This window comes from Microtus oregoni, unplaced genomic scaffold (genome assembly GCF_018167655.1).
Source record: "Microtus oregoni isolate MIOR12 unplaced genomic scaffold, Mior012 000015F_ref0000493, whole genome shotgun sequence".
In the NCBI taxonomy this organism is placed as follows: domain Eukaryota; kingdom Metazoa; phylum Chordata; class Mammalia; order Rodentia; family Cricetidae; genus Microtus; species Microtus oregoni.
Window position 1 is genome coordinate 29,827,613 of NW_024543074.1, and position 27,579 is coordinate 29,855,191.

General features: G+C 42.2%; 1 protein-coding gene across 4 annotated transcripts in view; it reads right to left on the reverse strand.

Moving 5' to 3' along the window:
• The window catches only part of Myh10 (myosin heavy chain 10), a 134,907-nt gene that overhangs the window by 98,572 nt on the left and 8,756 nt on the right, over positions 1 to 27,579 (reverse strand). For all 4 annotated transcript variants that reach the window (XM_041664023.1, XM_041664021.1, XM_041664022.1 and 1 more), the window contains exon 3: positions 10,577 to 10,733. In XM_041664023.1, the coding sequence (XP_041519957.1) occupies positions 10,577 to 10,733 (157 nt within the window). The remainder of the gene's footprint in view (positions 1 to 10,576; positions 10,734 to 27,579) is intronic.

Here is a 27,579-nt window from a genome sequence, read left to right on the forward strand (position 1 = left end):
AAATAAAGGAAGGAAGGAAGGAAGGAAGGAAGGAAGGAAGGAAGATTGATTTAGCAAACTAGAATACAAGGGAATTCCATTCCATAATGGACTTTTTGACCTAAAACCCCTACAGCTCCTATCATCTTTTAAATGTTATACATCTAAGACCATGAAGAAGGCAAGGATATCTGTTCTCACTACTTCCTTTTAATGTGGAAAAGCAAAAAAGAATAAAAGTTAAAGGCGTGAAAGAGATCAGTGCTTGAGGGGAGATGACTGTCTAGTACAAAACCTCAAGAAAACTTCAAAAACAAAACAAAATACCCACCCAGAGTAAATCAGTTTTAAAAGATTAAAAAAAAAAAAGTCAATATAAGGCTGGTTAGACGGCTCAGGGGGTAAAACCAATTGCTGTGCTAGCCCGATGACCCGAGAAGTAGAAGAATGGAATTTCCACTGACAGCCTCTGGCTTCCTTTCTTCCTTCCTTCCTTCCTTCCTTCCTTCCTTTCTTCCTTCCTTCCTTCCATGTATGTCTCTCCTAGGGTTCTCACTGTTGTCTAGGTTCTCTAGGATTGTGAATTGTAGGCTGGTTTTTCTTTGCTTTATGTCTAAAAGACATTTATGAGTGAGTATATATGATATTTGTCTTTCTGGGTCTGGATTACCTCACTCAATATGATGTTTTCTAGATCCATCCATTTGCCGGCAAATTTCAAGATGTCATTGTTTTTTCCTGCTATTGTACTCTATTGTGTAAATATACCACATTTTCCTTATCCATTCTTCAGTTGAGGTTGTTTCCAAGTTCTGGCTATGACAAATAATGCTGCTATGAACATAATTGAACACATGTCTTTGTGGTACAATTGAGCATTCTTTGGGTGTATACCTAAAAGTAGCATTGCTGGGGTCTTGAGGAAGGTTGTTTCCTAATTTTCTGAGAAATTGCCATACTGATATCCAAAGGGGCTGTACCAGCTTGCATTCCCACCAGCAATGGAGGAGTGTTCCCTTTACCCCACAACCTCTCCAGCATAAGTTGTCATCAGTGTTTTTGATCTTGGCCATTCTTACTGGTGGAAGATAGAATCTCAGAGTTGTTTTGATTTGCATTTCTCTGACGACTAAGGATGGTGAGCATTTCCTTTAGTGTCTTTCAACCATTGTAGATTCCTCAGTTGAGAGTTCTCTATTTAAGTCTGTACCCCATTTTTTTTTTTATTGGATTATTTGTTCTTTTGATGACCAATTTCTTGAGTTTTGGAGATCAGCCCTCTGTCTGAGGGCTTGGTGCAGATCTTTTCCCATTCTGTAGGCTGCTGTTTTTTGTCTTGTTGGCCATGGCCTTTGCTTTACAGAAGCGTCTCAGTTTCAGGAGGTCCCATTTATTGTTTCTCTCAGTGTCTGTGCTACTGGGGTTACACTTAGGAAGTAATCTCCTGTGCCAATGTGTTCAAGTGTACTTCCCACTCTTTCTTCTATGAGGTTCAGTGTGGTTGGCTTTATGTTGAGGTCTTTGATCCATTTGGACTTGGGTTTGTGCATGGTGATAGATATGGATCCATTTTTATTCTTCTACATGTTGATATCCAGTTATGCCAGCACCATTTGTTGAATATGCTTTCTTTTTTCCATTTTATATTTTTTGCTTCTTTTTCAAAAATCAGGTGTTCGTAGATTTGTTGATTGTTATCTGGGTGTTTGATTCGGTTTCATTGGTCCTCCTGTTTGTTTTTAATGCCAATACCAGGCTGTTTTCAGTACTGTAGCTCTGTAATAGAGTTTGAAGTCAGGGACTGTGATGCCTCCAGAAGTTCCTTTATTGCACAGGATTGTTTTGGCTATCCTAGGTTTTTTGTTTTTCCATATGAAATTGAGTATTGTTCTTTTGAGGTTTGTGAAGAATTTTGCTAGGATTTTGCTGGCTGGCCTCTGATTTTCACAGGTGCTTTCACAATTATATACACAGTACACACACACACACACACACACTAAAAAGTCAAACTGTCAGCATACATGAACTTGAAATCCTATAGTAATAAAGAAGTTTCATTTAAAAATACACAAAACACACAATGTCTTAGTTTACTAAGGTATTTGTTATGCTTAGCTGTTAATCCAATAAAACATGAACACTATGTGTATACTAAAACAAACACTGATAAGAAATATCAAAGAACTCCTATGTCACAGAAAGGCAAGCTATGTTCACAGACTGGAGAGCTCAATATCACTATCAGTTCTGCCTTAAGGGACCTATAGGGCCAATGCTGCTCTTTTTAAAGAACGATAATGGGAGATAGATGTTATCTGATTTCAAAATCTATTGCAAGGCTACCACTAGGCAAGCCAATGTGATACTGATAAGCTAGATATTTAGATCAAAAGAATAGTCCTAAACAAGACCTTTGATGACTTCAACAAAGATACAAAGGCTGTTGGAGAAATAACCTCAATCAAGAGTGGTAAACCAAGAAGCATATAAAAAAGGAAGAAAAAAAGATAAACACAATACCACACTCCATTTTCTACATAGAATAACTCAAAATAGATCATATCAGAAGAAAAAACCTACAGATAATAAAGGATGTATTAAATACAAAGAACAAGTAGTTCTCCAAATTGACAATAAGAAAATAAAATACCTCCCCCTGCCAACAAAACAAAACACCCAAAAAACAAAAAAACCCTCTACTTCAAGGCTATAAATCCCAAATAAGCACATTAAAGATATACTGGAGCAGCTCAGTGGACAAGCACGAGACACTGCAGCAGACGTCTGGGAATACAGCTCAGGGGAACAGGACCTTGTGAACGCACAAACATATGCACATACACAGTTAGAAACTACAGCAGACCTATCAAAGGCTACAACTTAATTGGCAATACCCAAAGCTGATAAAGATTTGGAAAAACTGGAACTCCCCCACTGCTGGAAGGAAGGCAAACGATAACTTCTCATAACCGCCCCAACACTGAGAGGGAGCAACGCGAGGTGAAAGGAAAGCTTCACACGCGTGCAATTGACTTAGCTGCCCAAACCAGGGTACTAAATGTCCTCCAGGGGGTAAGTGAGCAAACCAGGGGATGCACATTGTGGAACATTTCTCAGCTCTAAAGAGAACTGAACCACTGGTGAGTGCGGTCAACTGTAGTGGGCCAACAAAGGATGCCCACACCCAAAAGGCTGAACTGCAGATGATTATGACATCCCGAAATTATAAATGACAGTATGTATTCCTAGCATTTATTTCTCTTTGGCTATAATGAGGTATTGCTGAAAATACATAAGCAAGCCAGAGATGCTTATACCTTTCAAATAGTTCTTCTGGGAAGTCAGTTTTACTCCACCAACCCTATACTCTTCCCACTTCTTAACTTCCTTCATGTTTATCACTGTTTGCCTCTCCAATGACATAAAAGTCTGACAGTGTCACCAGAAGGGTTCCCCGCCATCTCATGCTTTGTCAGCTCAATAAGTCTCTCCTCCTGTGCCCTTCCATACCCCAGAGGCTAGAGACAGCTCCTCTATTTATCAGACTCCTTTTCTGATATAAAATGATGCTCTTTTTTCATACTTCATAGACACTTATGTGTTTTACAATGTATATGAGTGCTTTGTCTTCATGTATGCCTGCACACCAGAAGAGGGCATCAGATCCATTAGCGAAGGTTGTGAGCCAATGTGTGGTTGTTAGAAATCGAATTCAGGACCACTGGAAGAGCAGAGTAGCCAGTGCTCTTAAACACTGAGCCAAAGATCCTGCCCCTCTTTTTTCCATGTTTTTGCTTCGAATTGTACTTGTAATGGGTATTTCCTTTTTGAATGCTATAGACTGAGCTATCTGCCCATCCTCAAATGTTTATTATTTGGCCATATTGAGACATTTTTCTTAGAAAAGGCATATATTTGTTGTTACACTGTCTCTTATTGTTGGGACCAAAATACTCGGTGACAGGTATTTTGACTCCCTGCACATCTTGCCTTTAGTTCTCCTGATACAGGAGACTCACATTCACATTCCCAGTTTCAGTTTCAAGAGTCACTTCTGAAGCACAGCAATTCTTTTCCTAAGGGACTCACCCCTCACGCAGGAGGGAAGGGTATAGGTGCCTGTCACACTAGGCGGCACTGCACGGCACCTGCCATGGAAGTACATCCGGATTGGCCCAGTGATGGGTGGTATCTAGGATCTGTCATGAGGGACCAAAGTTATCCTCCAGTCAAGCAATCTTGACATCCGAGGGGGAGTGGGGGGAGGGGGAGGGAAATGGGAGGAGGTGGAAATTTTTAATTAAAAAAAAAAAGAAAAAAAAAACACAACCAAATGGGAGAAGCAAGGGAACTCCTCGAGACTACAGAGCTAAATTCAGTCAGAGAATGGGAATCACCTAGGCCTTAAATGTAACAGACTCTGTCTCCAATTATCCAGGCCTTGTGATTCAGACATAAAGATGGATCTTTCCAGTTTTCCAGTCCCTTCAATACCCCCAAGGGCACTGCTCTGGTTACGCTAATCATGGGTCAACTGGATCTTTGTTAATGATGCTACAGCTTCATTCAGGTGGGGCTCGGGTACTCCTGCTAGTTTACAGAATACTCGGTCAGTTCACAGTTTTACCTGCTAGTTCAATGCAGAGTATTTTTATACATTTCCCTTTGGTTTCGGTTCACTTTACTGCTATGCTTTTAAAAAAAGCTCTTTTTACTGTGAATGAAACACAGAACAGCTCACTTGACAGCACATAGGCCCACAACGTTCATAAAATATCTTTTGTCTTTCCTGCTACATAAAATGCCTAGCTCTGCCATAAATTTTTGTTGACTAATAAAACTAGATCTATAAGCGTTTCTTAACATGACTCAACTCTTTCTTTTTTAAAAAATTATTTTTTATTTTATGTGCCTTGATGCTTTGTCTGTATGTATGACTGTGTGAGAGTCTCAGATCTCCTGAAACTGAACTTACAGACAATTCTGAGCCGCCATGTGGGTGCTGGGAATTGAACCTGTGTCCTCTGAAGAGCAACCAGTGCTCTCAAGTGCTGAGCTGTCTCTCCAGCCCATCCCGTCCTATATGTGTGTGTGTGTGTGGTGCACATCACACACACACACACACACACACACACACACACACACACACAGTCAAGAAGCTACACAATACTTCCTGACAGCGTCTCTCATCGAATCCCACACAAACACACGACAAGAGTGAAGAGTAACAAGAACTCAGCACACACACTCGCTCAACAGTCAAGCCACTGGGATCTTTTTAGCATTAATACTTTGTCATTACACTCAGTCAGACTGTGCCCCGCCATTTCTTCTTGTAGGAACTGAGGTTTTTCTTAGTGGCCTGCTTCAGAATTTGCGTCAAGTTTGAAAATGTGCTTCTTGCTTGATAGACAGCTCTCACATACACTTATTTTTCAATCCCTGCTCGCTAAACTGTTCAGTTCCATCTTTTATATTCTTTTACCCCTTGAGACTAAATTCTAAGAAGCATGTGGCATCTTCCTCTAGGATCTTGGTTCCCACTCTCTTTGCATTCCCAGAAGATGTCAGTTTAGGTATCTGACGCAGTGACAATGGTGTAAACAAAAGTGTCTTCTGTCTCTCCGGATGATCACAGCACACCTTCTCCACACTGTCTTCACTCCTTCCTTCACACTCTCAAACGCAGCCTTGTTCTTCGAGTTTCTACCACAGGCCGTCATGACCTGCCTGCTGTACTTACAGTCCTTGAGAAGACAAAGAGTTTTCCAGTTTCTACCATGAGCTGTAGCGACCTACCTGCCTGCCTAACTCCTGAGAAAGCTTCAAAAATCTGACAGTGCAAAGGAGGAGAAAATGGGATAAATAATTATTCTATGTTTTAAGTAAGGGGAAGTGATCAGCACATCTAGTGCTGTTGGGAAGTGTCAAAAGCAGGTCAGCAGATAGAGTGACTCTCAAGACAACTGGCACTGGGAGATTCCTGGAGAGAGATGAAGGAACGGGCAGGACTAGCCTTGGATAGCCACAGGCACAACAATACATGGTTTGTCAATCTAGTTGGGGAATCTGGGACAGTTCTCTGGTGACTTCTCATTTCCTAGAAATGAGAAATAAGTTGCTATATGGGAAGCCAAGAAACACAAAGGAGCCAGAGGTCTGAAGTACACAGGGTCCCAAATAGTCATTAACAGAAAGTGTCAATCATCTCTCTCCAGGCAGAGCTGGCAAGTTGTGCTGAGGGTAAAGTCATTTCAGTCCTGAATTTGCAGCAGGATCAATCTGATCACTGGATGAACACAGTGAGTCCAGGAGTATCGGCACCCAAGGAAGAATGCCAAGAGGTACACACGGTCTCACTCATCCAGCATGAGAACTTTGACAAACAGGTACAACAAAGAATAAAGGGACAGAAGAAGTAGGATGTGAGGAAACTGTTGAAAAAGTCACTCTAAATGACAACTACACAGGGACCCACAGGAAGCAAGCACAGTTAGTCTCCCTGAGTGGACCAACAATCTGGATGGATATTACAACAGAGTTTGTGAAATATTAAAAAAACAAAGCAATAACAGGTGATTCCATAAGATACTGGTGGCACAAGTGAAATGACGCCTTTTTGTGGGTGGTTCACCACAAATTATGTGGCTTCTAACAGAGTCACAGCAAAACCTGAGGCAAAGAAATCCCTGCCCGGGAGTGAGGTGTGGGGAGTGGTGGGCGGGTCAGTGCCATCAAAGAGTGAGCGGAACAGAGAAGATAGTTTGGGGAGGTATAGAAGGGATAAAGGAGAAAAAATTTAGCAGGGCAGTTAAGGACACAACTCTCATCGTGGGGTAGTCTTCATGGAGTGCTCAAGTGACATTCTCAAGGAGAAAGCCAGGAGTCGATTAAATCCTGGAAGAAAAATCAATGGACATTGAGCAGAACATCTGGAGAAGTGGATTCTCAGCAGTGGGAGTTCCCTGAGACAAAATAAAAAGGAAAGCAGGAAGATGAGAGAACAAAGCCATCTCTGGCTACAGTGTGAGTGTCAGGGCAGCCTGGGCTTCATTAGACAGCCAGAGAGGGGAGGGGACAGGGGAGTTCCGACCCAGATTCAAATACAAGAAAAAAAGTAGAACAAGGTATTTTGGGTTTCTTTCTAAGGCTTCAAAAAAGCAATACACTCTTAAATAGTTATGGTATACCAAAAAGAGGCCTCAAAGGCCACCCTTCGGGGCAGCTCAATCAAGAGGTCCTGACAGGAAGCTGTTTGGAGTGGAAGGTGACAGGAACAAAGGGAGAGGGGCCCCATGACGGTGAGCCTATGCAGACAGAGTGCAGGCTTGGGTGACCTCAGAGAGTTACAAACGCAGGGAGATCGCTAAATTACAACTTTAGTTTCTGAGTCATGGTACTACAAATGAGGTCTGATATTAACGATTCCTTTCCATGAAGATCCTCTGACTTTGTTCTGTTTGCCAAACTATGTAAGATGAGGCACGCATCACCTCTGTTCAATATCCTGCCCGGAAGATCTAAATCTTTTCTTTAGCTCAGGTGTTTCCCCGAATGATTGTTTCTACCACGGAACTAAGAAAGACTCCATGTCTCCAAGGCTCAGAGGTTCCACCCCCGCCTCCTTATTGGCATCTAGTCTTCCGCAGACGGCTTTATTCTCTGGATGTGTCAATACTGCTGTCCCAGCTTCTACTGAACACATGATTTTTTGCAATCAAATTCACGTTCAGTTGGGCAGTGTGGCGCATGTCTTTAATCCTAGCACTAGGGAGGCAGAGGCAGGCGGATCTTGGTGAGTTAGAGGCAAGTTTGATCTATAGAATGAGTTTCAGGACATCAGCCAGTGCTACAGAGAAACCCTGTCTCAAATAAACCAAAAACCAAAACCAAAGCCAAAACAAAATAAAAATCATGCCCAGAGCTCTGCTTCTGCCCATTCACACAACAAATATTTACTGAGCAACCAGTATGTGCCAGATACTCTCTGCACTCTACTGACATGGTATCCCTTAGACTCTAAACCTAAAAATAAAAAAAAAAGTTTTTTTTTTTTTTTTAAAATGACTGATTGATAGATATGTGTATAGGTGTTTTGCCTGCGCATGCGCTATTGCCATGAAGGCCAGGAGAGGATGCCGGATGGTCTGGAACTGGAGCTACAGTTGTCAGTCACCATTGGGTGCTAGAAGTTCAACCTTGGTCTCAGGAAGAGCTCTTAACCACTACGCCACCTTTCCAGCCCTTATTATTTCGCTAAAAAAAAAAAGCAAACCTTTCAACATTTCTATCAGTAAATTTGAAGATGCAGAATGTGTTCCCGAAATAATTACACATGACATGAAACTGGGATGATATTTCACGGATAAAAGAAACAGAATCTAAAAGATCTAGGCAGGTTAAATGGGGAATTCTCTCTTAACATTAAAGCTGAGAGGAGCCCTACACTCTAAATGATCCACATGGTCCCCTCTCAGGCTCTTTGGCACGAAGCTGTCTTCACACGGTAACTGGGTGGACCATGTGAGCCCAATCTGTCCTCTTTCTTGTGTACAGTATATAGAAGTAGAAGCAGGCAGCCTCTCCCTCACAGAACAGAATGTAAAGTTCTCTGTATCAAATTTAAAATTTTGTATATGATCAATGAATTCCATTTAATGTAAGCTAAGAATATTTCAAGTAAAAGCCATGTGTGGAAGTTTAAGCCCTTAACCCTAGCCTTCTGGATGATGAAGCAGGAAGTCTGGGGTCAGCCTGGGCTACAGAGACCCTAGTTCAAAACCAAAGAACAAGAAATAGGTCAGGTTGCCTGGTTTTTAACCCTGTGTCATACTTTTCAACAACCTATATGTTCTTGGTCAAGTTGTTTAATTTCTTTGTGCCTCAGATTGGAGATAAATACGAACAAATATCAATTTATATAATACATATTATTATGCCTAGCTTATAGCAATTTTCAATGAACTGTCCTTTCTAGCATTAGTAATGACAATATTACCATATGCCCGCAGACCACACCTTCCTCATATCTTCCTCTTGTCAAGCAGACTGGGAAGCCATTCACAGGACATAACATTTACTCTTTTAAGTTATTACACTACTAGTAGTATATTATAGTCAGCTCTCCATTCAACCTGGAAAAAGATTTAAAGTTTCTGTGCTGTCTTAACTACCTGAGTCTCACGTCACCCACCACCTTTATAGGCATACCTCCTACATCCTCACATACAGTGACAGAAGCATTGATGAGGCCACACACCTCTCGGTGCACTGCATTCAAGCCCAGGCAACTGCATACGTTTATCAGCAGCTCCAGTGCAACCCAGCAAGGGTCACACAGGGGACTGTAGAATGGTGTAGGTCTCAACTGTCTGATAAAATTGTTCAATCTTTCATTTTGCTAATAAGTCAAAACTAATATAACAAATACATTGTTTTTAAACCGACCTCATCATATTAACTACAGATCCTATAATCCTCCTGGTATGTACATTATGCTCAGAAGACTGCAGTATTTTCTCCTTTTAAAGAATTTGGAATCATGCATAGGAGAGCCCATCCCTAGCCTTCTGGGAACTTTCCCTTTCTATAGCCATCCAAGCACCAGAGAGGCAACCACTGCAACTGAAACAAGGGGCCACGGCCTTGGTTAAGGGGGCACTCTCCCACTTCCTGTCTCATGAGGTACTCTATAAGGTCAGACTTTTGAGGGAAGGAAAAAACCCTTCCAATATGCAAAATCAAAAGCAATCAACACATGTTACGACTTTTGTTGTCTCTTTATGTGCATCTAAACTACAGTAAGATTTTATAATTCCCCTTGCTCAATGATGTAGCTACCATCCTATTATTCTTGTTGGTTTTACATGTATTTATCAGTATTACAGATTGAACCCAGGGCCTTGTACATGCTAGACAAGCAGCCTGCCACCCCGAGTTACACCGCCAGCCCATATTTTTATTCTGAAACAATGTCTCACTAAATTACCCAGGCAGATCGTCTAGAACATATGCTCTTCCTCTGCAGCTGGAACCATAGGCCCACACTGCAGGCTTAGCTGGTTTATATTTCATATTCTTTCATATTATTTTGCAGTGCTAGGGATGGACTGAACCCTGAGCTTCACCCATGCCAAGCAAACGTTCTACTATTGTACCACACCCTCCCCAGTCCTTTCCTGTTGGTTTTAAAGCCTAACACAATGGAGTAGTACTTGTACTAGTTTGTGGTAGAGATCAAATATATTATCAAAAACTTGATGCTTTTTAATATTAGAAAAAGTATTGCTATGAAGCAGTAACCGTATTTTAGCTTCCTATGGTAAGTAGCCTCATCTATTTTAATCTTAAACATTAATAACTTTTCAACAATAAATATTTCATTTATTGATTGACTTAGCTGACCTGGAGCTTGCTATGTGGACAGGGCTGGCTTCAAACTCACAGATGCACCTGCCTCTGCCTCCTCAGTACCACCATGCCTAGTCCATTTTTAATTTTAAAAGGAAAATTAAAACCTTTTACAGGTCAGATTAAGACATTAAAAATGATTATCTAGCAAATTCAAAGTATTTCTTATTCTCGTGTTTCCATTTACCTTGAAGCATGCATCTGTAAGCAGACTCTGATATGGCATAGATGTGTGGAGGCATCTCGTGACGCTTCTTCCCTCTATACATTTCAATAATATTCTCAGAGTAAATTGGAAGGTTCTTGTAAGGATTTATGACTACACAGAAGAGTCCAGAGTAAGTCTAGAATAAAAAATAAATACAGAGTTAAGGAACAGAAAGGCAAAACAAACAAACAGAATCTGTAATTATTAGTCAGATCCAACTATAAGCCAGAAACAACATAGTGATTTAAACAAGAGATCTTTGTTCTTCCAGCAACTTATCTACCTCCAAATCAAGTCATCTCACCAGGACAATTCCCTACAAACTCTAAGAAGTTTTAACACAGCATTTACTTAGGGTGCTGTTCTGTGAATTACCTTGTCTGTAAAATGAATATGCCATGGCTCATGACTTCATCAGAGTTCAGACATATCATCAGCCTTTTCTTTTCTCATTTACGCTCTCAGGCAAACACAAGTTAAGAAAAGCTTGTTAATGTTGTTGTTTCGATCCCAAGTTATTTTCTTGAAGAAAATACCATTTGCTAAGTTCCGATATAAAGGTCAAGGAAGAATATTCCCAACTCATCTGAAAAGTGAGTAAATATTCCCTTTTTTTCCAATTCTTTGTAGATTTATTTAAGTTTATGTGTATGAGTGTTTTGCCTGCAATTTGCATATGCCCCATGTGCATGTCTGGTGGCCATGGAGGTCAGAAGAGGGCATGGATCTCTTGGAACTAGAGATTAAGATGGCTGTGAGCAATCAGATGGATGCTCAGAATTGAACCCAGGTCCTCTGGAAGAGCAACAAGTGTTCTAAACCACTGCATCCCCCCCAATATTCCTTTTCCTCAAACACCTGCATAAAGCAGGATTTCCTTCAAGTAACTTCACAACAAACCGGATACAGAAGCAGACACAATAATCCAACTCTTTTGTTAAGACATGAAAGAGACTTACCAAAAAACCCAAGTTTTTACATTACAACTATTTTGGTTTTGAAAAATATTTTTCACCAAAAAATAACTGATGTTAACATTTTTTTCTTTGAGACAGGATTTCTCTGTAACAGTCATAGTTGCCTTAGAACTTACTTTATAGACCAGGTTGGCCTCAAACTCAGAGATCTACCTGCTGCCTCTCCCAAATGCTGGGATTAAAGGTGTGTATCACCACACCTAGCCTGATATTAACTTTTTATGGGTCTATTACTTTAGAATGAGATAAGCATTAAATTTGTGTTTCTAGTATAGTATGCGTCGCCACCATAATCCAAATACTCCTCAACAACTTTTATGAAGTTTTATGAAGGTTTAGAAGACCCCAGGAAACATGGTATGGTAGTCACCATTCAGAAATGACAATGCGGCTGGAGAGCTGGCTCAGTGCTTGAGAACACTGGCTGCTCTTGCAGAGGACCTGGGTTCAATTCCAAGTATCCACACGGTGGCTCACAACCAACTGTAACTCTAGTACTAGAGGATCTGATACCCTCTCTGACTTCCTCAGGCAACAGGCCCGCATGTGGTGTACATATATACAAGCAGACAAAATATTCACACATAAAATAATAAAACATTTAGAAAAACAATATACATTTCAAAAAAGAGTAAATGACATGCTGGACACTTATGGTTTGGTTTTTAATCTTTTCACAGACTGACTTCTAAGAATATTCTATAAAACTCACTCTTAGAAAAGCAAAGAAAGGGAGGCCAGCGTCCAGATGTGCCAGGCCTCTGCGGGACTGTGGCATTTGGAATGAACATCCGGCTGCATATAAGGCAGACCTTTTATTTGGCTAGACCAAATAACCACCAAGGAGATACTAAATCACTAGAGAGATGACTAAGTGGTTCAGAGTACTCGCTGCTCTTGGAGAAAGAAACTTTCTCAGTACCTACATAATAGCTCATAATCATCTGGAACTCCAGTCCCAGGGGATCCAACCCCCTCTTCTGGCCTCCACAGCACCAGGCATGCACATGGTGCACACACACACAACATGCAGTCCAAACACTCAAACACATAAAGTAAAAATAAACACTTTAAAGAAGATGGGGTGTCTGGAAGATGGGCATGTTGGCTGGAGCTGTGCGGCCAGTTGCCCCGGGATGGAGGACGATAGACCATAATGAACAGCTGTGCCTGTACGGGCTGGAACCTCTGGCAATTGCTGCAGAAAGTTCTCTAGAGACCACTCTAGCTTGAATGCTGCAGCCATTAATGCTAAAACAAGAGCAAAGCTTGCCAAGATGATTCAAGTGACCAGAAGCATCTCTGTCACATTCTTCACAGCTCTCCCTGAGGCACTACTTACTGCAGGCATGTCAGAGATGGAGCCTGCCTGGAGGTCGCTGGCTGACCTTTTGACTAATGCCTTGCATCTGACCCGATGAGATGGGGACCTGCGCCTCGTCTGTCTGAGGCTGGCTGGATCCATGGCTTGTTGCCCTCCCAACTGCACTATGGGGTGACTTTATAATAGCTATAAATAATATATTCCAAAAAGCTGGGAGAAATTGATTATGAATATGACAAATGTTTGAGACAGATATATTTGACTAAGTACACAAAATATGCACGTATGGAAATATCATTGTGTTTTTAATGAGTCTGTTACAAAATACTTAATTTTAAAAATATTTTATTAGGGGTGAAACAAAGGAAGGCAATCTCAGTTGTTAATATATTTACATTATATATTATAATATGTCATAGCCATACATCAATGAATCTTTAAACATATCTTTTCACTCAAAAGTTAGGTCATAGCCTATCAAGACACTATGGCTTCTATACTTCACGTTTTTAAGGGGTACATAATTATAGAATGGGAACAAACAAAAACCCCTCAAGGTTAAAACACACAAATTAAGAGTGATATTCTGCACAGCAACAAACTGTAATGAGGACACATTTAATCAGAACCAAGTCCAACATGTCTTAGGCCGTTTTCTGAGGACAAGGATTACAAAGATGAGTAAGTCTCACAAATATGAATTAAGTCATCGAAAAGAAAGCATTAAATAACCATTAGCATCCCATGCTTGACTAAGACCCATGTAACAAATGGCTACACAGAAATCTTATTAAAGCACTAACCCTGAGTACCTGGAAATTAACTCAAATATTGTTTGGTTTTTTTCCATATAAACTCATCTCTTCTGTCTTCGCCAGACAAATGGGTCTGCAAGTTTAAATAAACTTTTTTAAGTATTTGAATGTGTTCACAAGATATTAAGCATCTTCGAGATGCATACATCCTAAGTGTAAAAACAGCAGGCACAAACTTAAACAAGCCAGTCACACCATGAGGCAGCGAAACAGGGAAGAGAAAGGTAAGCATGTGTATTAGGGATGCAGAGAGCTCTAGCCAGAACCCCCAGCAAAGACCGGCACCAAGAGCCGCTGCAGCATCCTGTGCAGACCTGCGAACTAGACACAACAGCCCCAGGTGGGCTTGGGGTTGCTGTTCCCTGAGAGCTGTTAGGTCCACAGGGGGATAAAGAAGTCCTGTTAAAACAGTGGAAGGTTAAGACTATTACAGAGACAGAGAAGACCTGCAAGGCTGAAAAAGGCTCGTACAGTGGAATGCGAGGAAAGTCTAGAGCCGCACTGTACGCCAGAGACAATGAGGTAGGAGTCAGAGCTCAGGAGCAAGAGTCCTGGAGGAAAGCACTTTAGACAAAGTACAAATCTGGCAGCCATCTGGAACAGCGATCAAAGGAACAGGAGGAAGGAAACCGGCAGAAAGAGGAGGCTGCTGGACAGTATTGGCACAGCAGCACAGCCTAGAAGAGAGAAAGAGCAACAGCCCAGAGAGAAGTAAGTCACGGAGAAGCTGGACACAGGCTTCCCAGACACACCGAGAAAGTCACAGGGACGAGTGTTGAAGGCACAAGTCAAGCAGGAACAGTTTTAAGCTTGAGAGACTGGATTGGTAATTGACAAGAGAAAGACTGTGTGCTTTGCGGGAAAGATATCATATTCCCCTTTCAGAGTTGAGGCTGTGGGACAGCAGATGAGCCAAGTGGGATGCTTACTGAGCAGTTGGCCATATTGAATTGACAGAGACACAGGAAAATCCTGAAGAACTGAGACAACCTGAGGGACAAGTGTATGCAATAACACAACTGCACATCTTACCTAAGAGAGACATACAAAAATATCTGCACACACAAAACTTGGCAGTTGTATAGAATGTTTATATTGTGTTATGCTGACCATCTCTCTGATCACTGCCCAGAGTGCCATCCTCCCTGTATGCCTACCGGAAATGTCTTTTAAGTAGCAGGCCAGTGTTTAAGAAAGCAGGGCTTAGTGTATGCATTGCCTCAGAGGATCAGAGGGCTAGAGGAAATGGAAGCAGGTGCTAACGCCAGGAAGCAGAGACACAACAGTCTGTCAGGAATAGGGAGTGGACCGGGGTCATCCTCCACCCTGACTGTAGCTCTCAGAAGATAGCTGTGGAGGAAGGGGATGGGGGCAATTCACCTATGCCATCTACAACCACTGTAGCAAAAAGCAAAGACATCTGGACAAACAAGAATGCCCTACACAATAAGGAAAAGATGATCAGAGGATTTACAGAAAGAAGTTCTAATAAATATAGATAAATAAATTTATATATAAAAGAAATAAAACAAATAAGCCACATGAGAACCTTGGGGGTGGATTTACATCTTCAATAGAATGTGCTGTAACAGTCTCTATCTGAACCAGAAACTCAAAGGAAAAGAACCAGGAGTCGAAGACTAAAACTCACACTGCAGAAAGTAAAAAACATCATCGTGGAAGGTACGTGGGGCACACCCCAGTACTCAGGAGGCTGAGGCAGGAGGACAGCCAAGAATTATTTCAGGCCAGTCTGAGCTCCACAGGGAGACCCTACGACGCTAATTTTGTCTGGCTTTTGAGTCACCCTGGAGACACACTTTTGGACACATCTGTGAAGGTGACCCTCCCTGCTGTGGCTGGAACCATCCCCTGGGCTGAGTCCTGAACAAGAGTAAAAGGAAAACTTGAGCTGAGGACAAGTATTCATCTGTCTCTGCTTCCTTAATGCAAGCACACTGCCTCGCTCCTACCCCCATGCCTCTGTCTTGAGAGGCTTATAACTTCAAACTGTGAGCCAAGTAAGTCCCTCTTCCCCAAAGTCACAGCAACAAGTAGAGTTAATAAACCATCTCAAAGTCAGGGACAGAATGGAAACTGGGGATAAAACAGCCACATTGACTGACGCACTCTTCTTATAAAAATACCGATCATAAGGAAAATAATACATGAAGAAATTAAATAGCTAAAACTAATAAAAACAATACATAGAGAGCAAACGAATGTGGATGACAAAGGAAGGTGACTAATTATTAGTCAGCATTGCTGGGGGGAGGGAAAACAAGCATACAAGGCAACAAGGTGTGGTGAGATCACTTCTGGTTTTTTTGTTTTGTTTTGTTTTTTTGAGAGAGAGGGTTTCTTTTGCTGTTTTGGAACTTGCACTGTAGACCAGGCTGGCCTCAAACTCACAGAGATCCATCTGCTGCTGGTATCAAAAGTGTTCACCTGGCAAAACATTTTTTTAACGATAATAAAATACAAACAAGTCAGGCATGGCGATGAACACCTTTAATCACAGCACTCAGGAGGCAGAGGCAGGGGAATCTCTGTGAATTTGAGGTCCAGTCTGTTCTACAGAGTGAGTTCAAGGACAGACAGGGCTACCTAGAGAGATCCTGTCTTAAACAAACAAACAAACAGCCAAAACTAAAACACAAACTTGAACAACTCTTTCTGTGAGGTAAATATATATGTTGAATGGAAAAGAGCTCAGCAACTTGTGCTCCTGGAGCCGCCATGGCAAGAAAGGAAATGCTAAAGAGACACTTTGAGCCCTCCCCCAGTTATCCACCCATTATAGCCATGGGTCCCAAAGAACTGAAATCTCCCCCATGGACCCCACTGTCCTAGGTAGGGTCACTATTGCTGTGATGAGACATGACCAAAAGTTGGAGAGCAAAGGGTTTATTTGGCTTTACTTCCACATCGTACCCCGTCGCTGAAGGAAGTCGAAACAGGAACTCAAGAAGGGCTGGGAATGAGGTGGAAGCTGATGCAGAGGCATGGAGGCATGCTGCTTAATGGCTTGCTCAGCCCGCTTTCTTACAGAACCCAGGACCGCCAGTCCAACGATGGCCCTGCCCTCGCCCATCAATCACTAATTAAGATAAGCTCAACAGCCAGATCTTACGGAGGCATTTTCTTTTTTTTTTTAATTTATTTATTTATTAAAGATTTCTGTCTCTTCCCTGCCACCGCCTCCCAATTCCCTCCCCCTCCCCCAGGGAGGCATTTTCTTAATTGAGGTTCCCTCCTTTCAGATAATTCTAGCTTGTATCAAGTTGATATAAAACTAGCCAGCACAGGCATTAAAGTTTTGTTTTGATTTTTTTGACACTGGACAGGGAAGGTGTGCCATAGCACACATGTGGCAGTTAGTAGACAACATTCTACTCTCTCCTTCCACCAAGTGGGTCCCAGGGATCAAACCATTAGGACTGGTAGCAAGGACGTCTGCCTACTGAGTCATCGTGCCATCACCTTAGAGCATACTTTGTTAGCCAGTATTGTTATCTTGTCTAACTAATTAAAAGATTGCTGTGGGATAATGCTCTTATACACCGTAAATATTTGTCACTCATATGGGTTTAATAAAACACTGATTCATTTTCACATGTGTATCTCTGTGATGCATATGTGTGTATGGGCGTAGGTGCCCACAGAGGCCAGAATAGGTAGGTCATCACCCTTGGAGGTGGGATTAGAGGCATCTGTGAACTCAGATCCAAACTCCAGCACTCACAATAGAGCAACAATCGCTCTTAACCATTGAGCCATCTTTACAAACACACACACACACACACACATACACACACACATACACACACACATACACACACCCCTTTCCAAAAAAAAAAAAAAGGTGTAAGTGGAGCCACAATCTGTAATTTCAGCATTTGAGTCTATGCTAGACAGGGAGACTGCTTCAAAAAACATTTTAAAAATCAAAACAACAACAATAAACTAAGAAGTATTTTAAAGAATGAAAATCAACAGAAAGAATAAACAGAAAAAAGTAATAGATATTGACTATTAGAAAGTAGTGTTTTGTGGATTTTTAAAATACAGAAAGTTAAAATAACCAACAAGAAGGTAAGCTGTGAGGAAAGAATGCAGCTCCAAAGGGCCCTCGGGCCCCTTCATTATCTATGCCTCAGTAAGAACTCCACTGGTTAAATCATTTCTCAGCCTTTGGCTGAGATCATGTGTCACATCATTCTTTAGTAGGCCAAGAACACAAGGAAGGATGCATAACCACTAAAAAGAAAACTAAGGTGAACAGCAAAAAGCACAATGAGAACTGGTTCAGCAGTTAAGACCACTGGCTGCTCCTGCAGAGGACTGGGTTCAGCTCCCAGCACCCCCTGGGTGGCTCACAACCATCTGGAACTCTAGTTCCAGGGGATCCAATGCCTTCTTCTGGTCTCCATGGGCACCAGGCACACACTAAGCACATATTCACACATGCAGGCAAAACACACACATAGAAAAGAAGTCTCTTCCCCACCCCCAGTGTGAGATGTGAAAAAAATAAAACAATAAAAACTCCTTTTTTCATGGGTGGGGGAGGTGTACAGGGGAAGAAAGGGGGGGGCATAAAAGACAGGGAAACAATAGAATGCTCGTCCTGTAAGCACTAGGCCATGTGGTCAAGCCCCAACAGTCACATAAAAAGCCAAAGAGCATGCTTGTAATAATAATAACAATAACAACAATAATAAGAATCCTTTGCCTTTTATTAAGGGCATTCTGAGGTGATTCTAGCCCTGGAGAGGCAGAGACAAGGATCCCCGGAGCTTGCTGGCCAACCATTCTAACTTAATCAGTGAGTCCCAGGAGCTGGCAAGAGGACATATCTACCTATCTCAAATAACAAGATGAAGGGAAGCAAGATGGCTCTGCATGTAAAGGTGTTTGCCAGCAAGATTGAGTTTGATCCCTGGGAGGAGACCAATCTTCCAAAGCAGTCTTCAAACATCCACATATGTACAAATGCGCACGCGCGCGTGCACACATACACAAACACACACACACACACACACACACACAGAGAACAAGTTAGAAAGTAGATTAAACTATATATATATTAGTCATTATATTATATTCCATGTATAAATGAAATATTTTACTTTAAAGATATTGTCAGACTGTTAATAAGCAGCCTATTGTATGTAGCCTGCCCAGGTTACTTTGATTCCTCATTCTTGTTAAAATCTGTTGATCAATTCCTAATTCTTAACTCAATAAATTATGAATTCCCATCCTAAAATAAAGAAATAAAGATTGGCCAATGGCCAGACTCAGGAAACCAGGGGCAATGATGCATAACAGCCATTCCCTTGAGATGCAGGGCCTGCCTGGGCTACATAGGAAGACCATGTCTCGAGGCCAGCCTGGTCTACAGAACAAGTTCCAGGACAGAATCCAAAGTTACAGAGAAACCCTGTCTCCAAAAAAAGAAAAAGAAAAAGAAAAAAAAAAGAACAAGACAGAATATTGTCAGATGTTGGCCAAAAATCACAACTCTGAATAGTTTATAGACGACATACCTTCAGTGTAAGAACAAATAGATGCTCAAAGATTGGAGAACAAGGAATCTTGGGAGTACGAGGACTGGGGCGACGGCTTGGCAGGTAAGAGCACAGGGACAAGCACAAGGACCTGATTCAGATCCCCAGAACTCAAGGAAAGAGGCAGATGTGTATGACCGATCGCCCTGTACCCCAACACTGCTGGGGTACAGACAGCTGGCTTCCACACACATGCACACACACATGCTTGCTGGCTGTCAGCCTGGCTGCAGTCTCAGTAAGACACCCTGTGTGACAGGAAACAGATGGAGAGAGTGACAGAGTGCACCTTGTACCTTCCTCTGGCCTTCACCAGTAGACAGACAGACATACATCATACATACATGAATACATAAACACACATACAGAGTACTATTGTTGAAATGAAATTAACAAGCAATGTCACTAAAACAGACCTCTCCATGATGATTCACCCAACAGTTAAGATTTCTACATCCCTACCACATGATAACAATGTATGAACAAATGTTGACAGGACTAAAAAGAGAAAAATTTCTCATAGTAACTGACAGAAAAGCAGATTTTAAAGGGAGAAAAATCAGCCAGGCAGTGGTGGCGCACAATTTTCTTTCTTTTTTTTTTTTTGGTTTTTTTTTTTTTTTTCTGTTTTTTTGAGACAGGGTTTCTCTGTGGTTTTTGGAGCCTGTCCTGGAACTAGCTCTTGTAGACCAGGCTGGTCTCGAACTCACAGAGATCCGCCTGCCTCTGCCTCCCAAGTGCTGGGATTAAAGGCGTGCGCCACCACTGTCCGGCTTATGGTGGCGCACAATTTTCATGAACTGTCTGATCCCTATGTTCCCACAGTTCTGTCAGGCAGCTTGTCATGAGCCTGGTAAGGGTGTCCCCTTAGATGGCAGACGGAACAAGGTTCTGGAGTGGCTGGCACTAAGACACTGGGTGACCCCTCCATGTTTTATAAACAGCACACACGCATCTGTTAGCCGTCCAGTGACTAGATTCTCTAAGGACCTAGTCTGTTTCCAGCGGGAGCTCTGACTAAATAGGGCATTACCTATATATGAGAGAAAGGTATGTATATCCTACCATAACCCAGGAATCCTCCACTCCATGAACAGTTAGGCACACAAGCAAGGCCAATTATTAAAGTTATTAAGGTTCATGCTGGTACCCACTAGAAAGGGGAACATGGAAAAATAGTTCAGTAGATAACTATGGTAGGTCAAAAATCTTATAGTATTAAAAGACAGGCCGTGGAGGTTCATGCAGGTATAAGCCCAGATCTTAAGAGGTTGAAACAGGAGGGGTGTCTGAGTTAGAGCCCAGCCTGGACTACACAGTGACAGCTTATGTCAAAAAACAAACAAAAGCCTTTACAATGAAAGAGTACTTCCAATAATTCTATGAACCACTCAAACTTTATTTTAGCGCCTTTTTTACATAAGAAATTATAAATAGAGCATGTATGTATTAGACATGCTATATATTCCGTATACTCTATATGTATATATTATAGTAAGTATATTATAAAGTATACATGTAGTTTTTAAAATGTAATTTATTTTAAAACAAAGCTATCATGTGTTAATATAAATAACATTTATTTATTTATTCATTCATTCATTCATTTAGCAGTTTTTAAGGCAGAGTTTTCTATGTAGCCCTGGCTGTCCTGGAACTCTGTAAACCAGGCTGGCCTCAAACTAACAGGGATCCACCTGCCTCCCAAATGCTGGGATTAAAGGCGTGTACCACCACTGCCCGACATAACAAACAAACAACTTTTTGCTTTCCAAAACAAAATAAGAAGGGCACATTTTCAATATTTAACAGTTTTTATTGTATGGCTTAACAGAATACAGCTCAATTTCACATCTATCTCTATGTTTAATCTCCTGTGATATGTTGTTTTGCTGAAAGGCATGAAGGAAATCAGACTTGCACATATACTTGGCCGGCAAAGAGGAATAATTTAACCTCCTTTTCATTTTTCTTTCTTATTATTGTGTGTCTGGCCACATTGCTTTGGTAAAGGTCAAAGGTCAACCCTGTGGTTCCCAGCTCTCTTCTTCCACCCCGACATGAGCTCTAGGGACCCAACTCACGTTGCCAGGCTTGAATAACAAGTGTCTTCACCAGGTAAGTCATCTTGCTGGTCCTAGTTTTTATTTTTTAATATTTCCCAGTGCTGGGTCCAGAACCCAGGACCTTGTGCTTGCTAGGAAAGTACTCCACTAATGAGCTAAAACCCTAACCCCTTTAACAATCTTTTTAGATAACTGAGGTTATTCCTTTGAAACTATCAGCTGAACAAATGGCAGTTTCTTACAACTAGACACATTTGATCCCAGCACTCAGGAGGCAGGGCAGGCAGATCTCTGTGAGTTCAAGGCCAGCTATGGCTACATAATGAGACCTGTCTTTAAAAAATAAATGCGATGTAATATCTGTAACCTTATCAGAGAGCTTGGACTATTATATTAAAACCCATTGGTTTATCTTATTGTTGAATCTTCACCATGCAGGATTTTATAATATCACACAGACTTTATCTAGAAAATAATGACCTGTTTGATCATACAAGTCTTTCACTATATATCATTTTACTATGTGACAGGAAAAAAAATTAGTGAGGAGGAAGAGGGGAAAATGATCAATGGTAGAGTACTTGCCTAGCATGAACAAGATTGTGCTTAATCCCCAGCAATAAATATAATACACACACCAGAGGTGGTGGCACACTCCTTTAATCCCAGCACTCAGGAGGGAGAGAATCTCTCTGAGTTCAAGGCCTGGTCTACAGAGCAAGTTCCAGGACAGGCTCCAAAGCTGTTTCCAACAAAACAAAACAATACACACATAATGTGTATATGAGTGTATGCTATATATGTGTGGTAATATATATAAATGTATGTGTGTGTGTGTGTGTGTTTCATTATTATCACAAGGGGTGATTTTTAAGTCTTGACAAGCTGTTAGGTTCACAATGGTAGATACAGACATCTCCTCCAATTCTAATGTTCACAAAGATATCCAAATTTTAACCAGCAGATGTGGTGGGGCATACCTTTAATCCCACCACTAAAGAGGTTGAGGCAGGAGGATCATGGCTCAGTTCCATATCTGTTTCTGTGTTTAATTACTGTGATTATGTTGTGTTGACTGAGCCCATGAAGCAATCAGACTCACTTGGTTGGGAAAGAGGAAACTGCCTCAACAAAACAAGAACAATTACAAAACCCTCAGACTCTACTACTGACAACAGAATATCAGCGGCTTTTTGTCTCTCAAGTGACAGCTTCACTTTATTTTCAAGAAAATGTCCGCCAAGTACCCCTTGCATAAGCAACCACAATTTAGTTCTCAGTCCGCAGCAAGTTTAGCTTATAATTCAGATTACAACACACACGCTGCTCAGGCAGCCATGACATGCCCCTACACAGCAGAGGTGCTAATGCGCACTCAGCGCTTCGCCCCAGATATTAAAAAGATGTATTCTCAAGGGTTCAGAGTTAATAAAATCAATAATCTTTTCTGCTCTGTCAAGGACATTCTCAAGTAGAACTGGATTTGCTTTTGAACTACCCACAAGGCTCAGTGGAGAACAAAACCACCATGAACACAGCCCGCAGTCACCACCTTGAGAAGAGTGCCATGCGCTCTGGGCATTGCTGCTTTTGGACCTTACAGATGTCAGTGTGAAGGGAAATGACATCGTGATGAGGAAAGGGGTTCTGACCTCTCAGTCCCCCTGTACAGGATTTAAGGAACCCTCCCTGACCAGACCACACTTGGAAAACTACTGAGCTGCATCAGCACAGAACAGTTGGCTCCGTCTTCAAAACGGAATGCCACGCAAACAAAAACCACAGACACTGCATGAGACTCAGTTACATGACAACATAAAACCAGGCAAAACCAAGCTCTATTGTTTACAGGTGCGCACTCTAAGTTAATAAACACATGGGGGATCTCGCTCATAACTGACAAACAGATGAATAGTAGACTTCGGAAGTTTTGTGTTTGCAGGTGCACAAATCTCGGGGCGCCAGAGGACAAGCTCCGGTGTTCCTCAGCCACTGTCTACATGGTTATTTATTTGTTTGTTTGAGGCTGGGTCTCTCACTGGCCTGGAGCCCAGAAAGCAGGCCAGGCTGGCTGGTCGGCAAGCCCCAGGGATCTATATGTGCCAGCATGCCTGGCTTTTTTATGTGGGTTCTGGAGGCTGAACTCAGGTCCTCATACTTGTGTGGCGAGCACTTACTGATGGAACTGCCTCCCTAGCCTCAGACTACAGAAGTTTAAACAGTGCAATTAAAGCTCTATCCAGCGGCCATTTATAGACTGTATACCCAACGGTAATAGACTATACAATCTTTATAAACATATAGAACACTCCCCAAACTAAGAGTATATTCACAGAAAAGAATTTTCAATAAAAATAAGAATCTAGCCAGTCATGGTGGTGCACACCTTTAACCCCAGCGCTCGGGAGACACAGGCAGGGAGATCTCTCAGAGTTTGAGACCAACCTGGTCTACATAGTGAGTTCCAGGACAGCCAGGGCTACATGGTGAGACCCCCGTCTCAAAACAAACAAACAAATAAATAAACACAAAAATATAGATTGATATATGAATATTATCTTTGTTTTGTGATACCTTTTTAAAAAAATCAAAAGTAAAAAGATAACTAAGACTCACACTAAGCGTGGTGGCACACGCCACGTGGTGGCGCAGGCCTGTAATCCCAGGACTTGGGAGGTGGAGTTCTAGATTGGCTTTTGCTACACAGTGAGTTTGAGGCTAACCTGGTCAACAAAAAAACACTGTCTTCAAACACAAAATCTGGGCCGACAGCTCAGTCGGTAAAGTGCTTGCCATAGAAGCATGAGTTTGGACCCTAACACACTCAGGAAAAAAGTGGGGGACAGTAGGATGCATCTTCAGTCCCGGCGCTGGGGACCGGCAGACAGACCCCTAGGGTCACTGACTAGCCAGTCTGGACATGTTGATGAGATCCAGGTTTAGTGAGTGATTCTGCCTCAAAAAATATGGTAAATGGGGGCTGGAAAGATGGAGCAGAGGATCTGGGTTCAGTTTCCAGCATCCACACAGCTGCTCACAATTACCCGATTCTTCTAGCCTCCACAGGCAGGTAGGCAGGCATGCACATAGCACACATACATACAAACAAAACTCACGTACATATAAAATAAAAATAATTTTTTTTTTTTTGGTTTTTCGAGACAGGGTTTCTCTGTGGCTTTGGAGCCTGTCCTGGAACTAGCTCTTGTAGACCAGGCTGGCCTCGAATTCACAGAGATCCGCCTGTCTCTGCCTCCCGAGTGCTGGGATTAAAGGCGTGCGCCACCACCGCCCGGCAAAAATAAATATTTTTAAAAACCACAGAGAAACCCTGTCTCGAAAAACCAAAAAAAAAAAAAAAAAAGAACAAGGTAAAAAGTGATTGAGAAAGATACCTAATGTTGACATCTAGCCTTCAGTCACACACATGCATGCGCACACACATGAACATGTACATATAACACACACATGAATAATTGGAAAAACAAAACAACAATCAAAACCACAGCCTGTAGTCCAAGCACTCTGGAAGCAGAGGCAGGAGAACCGCAAATCTGAGACCAGCCTGATCTATCTAACAAGCTCCAGACCATCAAAGGGCTACCTGCCTCAAGGATACCAGAGATATAACAAAGCAAACAAAAAAAAGGGGGTTAAAAACAAAAAACAAAATACAACAACCTTGGAAATGTTAAAATCACACCTTTAATGTTCCAAAGACTGAAGAAGTCAACAGAAATTAGAAAATACTTAAAACCGAGTAACAAAACACTACGTCTCAAGTCTGTGAGGTGAGCTGAAGCAGGATTGAAGAGATCTTTACAGGTTTAGTGGTTTTTGTAGGAGGGAAGATGAAAATTAGTGATCTGCGAATTTGGCTACCAGGGAGAATAAGCCCAAAGAAGAGAGCACACTAAACCTACCAGCAGCCAAGCCTGCCTGAGGAAGCTGTTTTATCTTACCCACACAACACGGTCAAAGCACAGCCTATCTGTCTCTACCATGGCACCTCAACTGCCAGTTTCAACTCCCCAGTTAATTCCAAACGAGTACAGCAAGGGCAGGGCAGCAGCCCTCCCAACCCCACTGCCAACTGCTGCAAGAAGAATTCTGGGTGAGAATCTTTCTCCATCCTCCCTAACCCCTGCTATGAACTCAATGCTTTAAGAAAAAACTTACATTGTCCTGTACAGGCCCGAAGCCATGATTTGGAAAGAAACTCAGAAATCACTGAGATTCAAGTTAGGTTGAAGGAAACAAAGTACACATAAACAGCTGGAAAGGCTTGGAATCACCATGAGTGATGTTTACAGATTTTCATGCATGCATATGCACTTGTGTGCATGTGCCAAGGCCGGAGGTGGACATCAGGTATCCTCCTCTATTGTTCTCAATTTATGATTTCTTTTATTCATGTGTATGAACATTTTGCGTGCATGCATGTATGTACAACACAACATGCTCAATTTTTTTGAGGCAGGGTTTCTCATGGATCCTACTCACTGATTGGCTAGACTGGCTGGCTGGCAAGCCAATCCCATCCTCCCTGCCCTGCCTTTGAATGCTGAGCCAGGCATGGACTATCACACCCAGCTTTCTATGTGAGTGCTGAGGACATCAAGCACTTTACTCACTAAGTCGTCCCCTCAGCTGTCTTTTTTTTATTCTTTCCCTGGTACCAATGCAATATCTTTGCAGCTATCTATAGTGTCCACCGATGGATGGAATTAAGGTAAAGCTTCCTATAGAGACAGCCTGGCTCTTTCCACACTGATGTCCTTTATAGTGTGTGTGTGTGTGTGTGTGTGTGTGTGTGTGTGTGCAGGGGTGTGCATGCATGTGTGTTCACACACTCAGATGTTGTTCCCCAAGGCAGTGGTACTTATTTTTGTTGTTGTTTTTCAAGAAAGGGCTTCTCTGTTTAGCTGACTGTCCTGGAACTCACTTTGTAGTCCAGGCTGGCCTCAAACTCACTGAGATCCTGCTGCCTCTGCCTCACCTCCCATTCCCACCCCTAGTGCTGGGGTTAATGGCGTGCACAGTCACCATTTAGCAATATTTATTTTCTGAGACAGGATATTTTACTGGGACTTATAGCTCCCCAACTAGGCTTGGATGGGTGGCCAGCAAGATCCTCATCTTCACCTCCCCAGCACTGGGACCATGAGCTTGTGCCACTGTCCTGAGCTTTCCTGTGGGTTCTGGAATCCATCTTTGATCCTCATGCTGTGTGAGCAGTTCTTAGCATGAGACGCTATCTTCCCAGGCCCTCCAGTACTTCTTAGTTGTGCTTTCTACCTTTCCAGTCCTGCCTAAGTCACGCACCAGGCTTCAATCCACAACAGATGAGTTCTCAAATCTCCAAAGTCCACATTAGCATGGCTACAACATCCTAAGACTCCTTCAGTCTCACGAACTTTGTCCCTTAGTGATATTAAAATCACAGCCCTTCATCACTGTGGTTTGAATGGGAATGGCCCCATACATTCATATATTGAATGCTTAGTCACCAAGGAGTGGAACAGTTTGGGAAGGATTAGAAGGTGTGGCCTTGTTGGAAGTTTCAAAAGCCCACTCCAGTCATCCCCCCACCCCTCCCACCCCCATCTCTCTTTGTCCTTCTCTCTCTCTCTCTGCCTTCTGCCTGTGGATTAGTATGTAAAGCTCTCAGCTACTGCTCCAGCATCATGCCTATCTGGTTCCCACCATGATCATGGACCAACTCTCTAAAACTGTAAGCAAGCCCCCAATTGTCTTTCTTTTTATAAGAGTTGCTTTGGTCACAGTATGTCCTCGCAGCAGCAGAACAGTGACTAAGACAATCTCCGGCCCTCCAGCCCAGATCTTAATTCTTCCTCAGTCTGACTCTAAGGTGATCACCAAGCTGCACTCTTAAAGGGCTAGTAACAGAGATACAAATTGCCCACCCCTCACAGGCCTTCAGCTAAATCCCACGGCCAGGAAAAGGGCACTGTTCCTCCATCTCTGCTGGATTCTCATCACTATTCCTGGGTTGTCCTCTTTTCTTCCCCTTTTCCAAAGCATGTCCTTTCCCAGTCCTGCAGGCTGCCTCTTCCTCGCTTTTTCTGTATCCTACCTCACAGAGGAAAAGGAAGAGGAGGCAGAAGGGGCTCAAAAATTACTCATTTTGATTCCCTTAATCATCCAGACTCCAAATGCTACGTTGCCAAAGAGCCCTTCACTGAGCCACTGGGGTGCCCATTCTG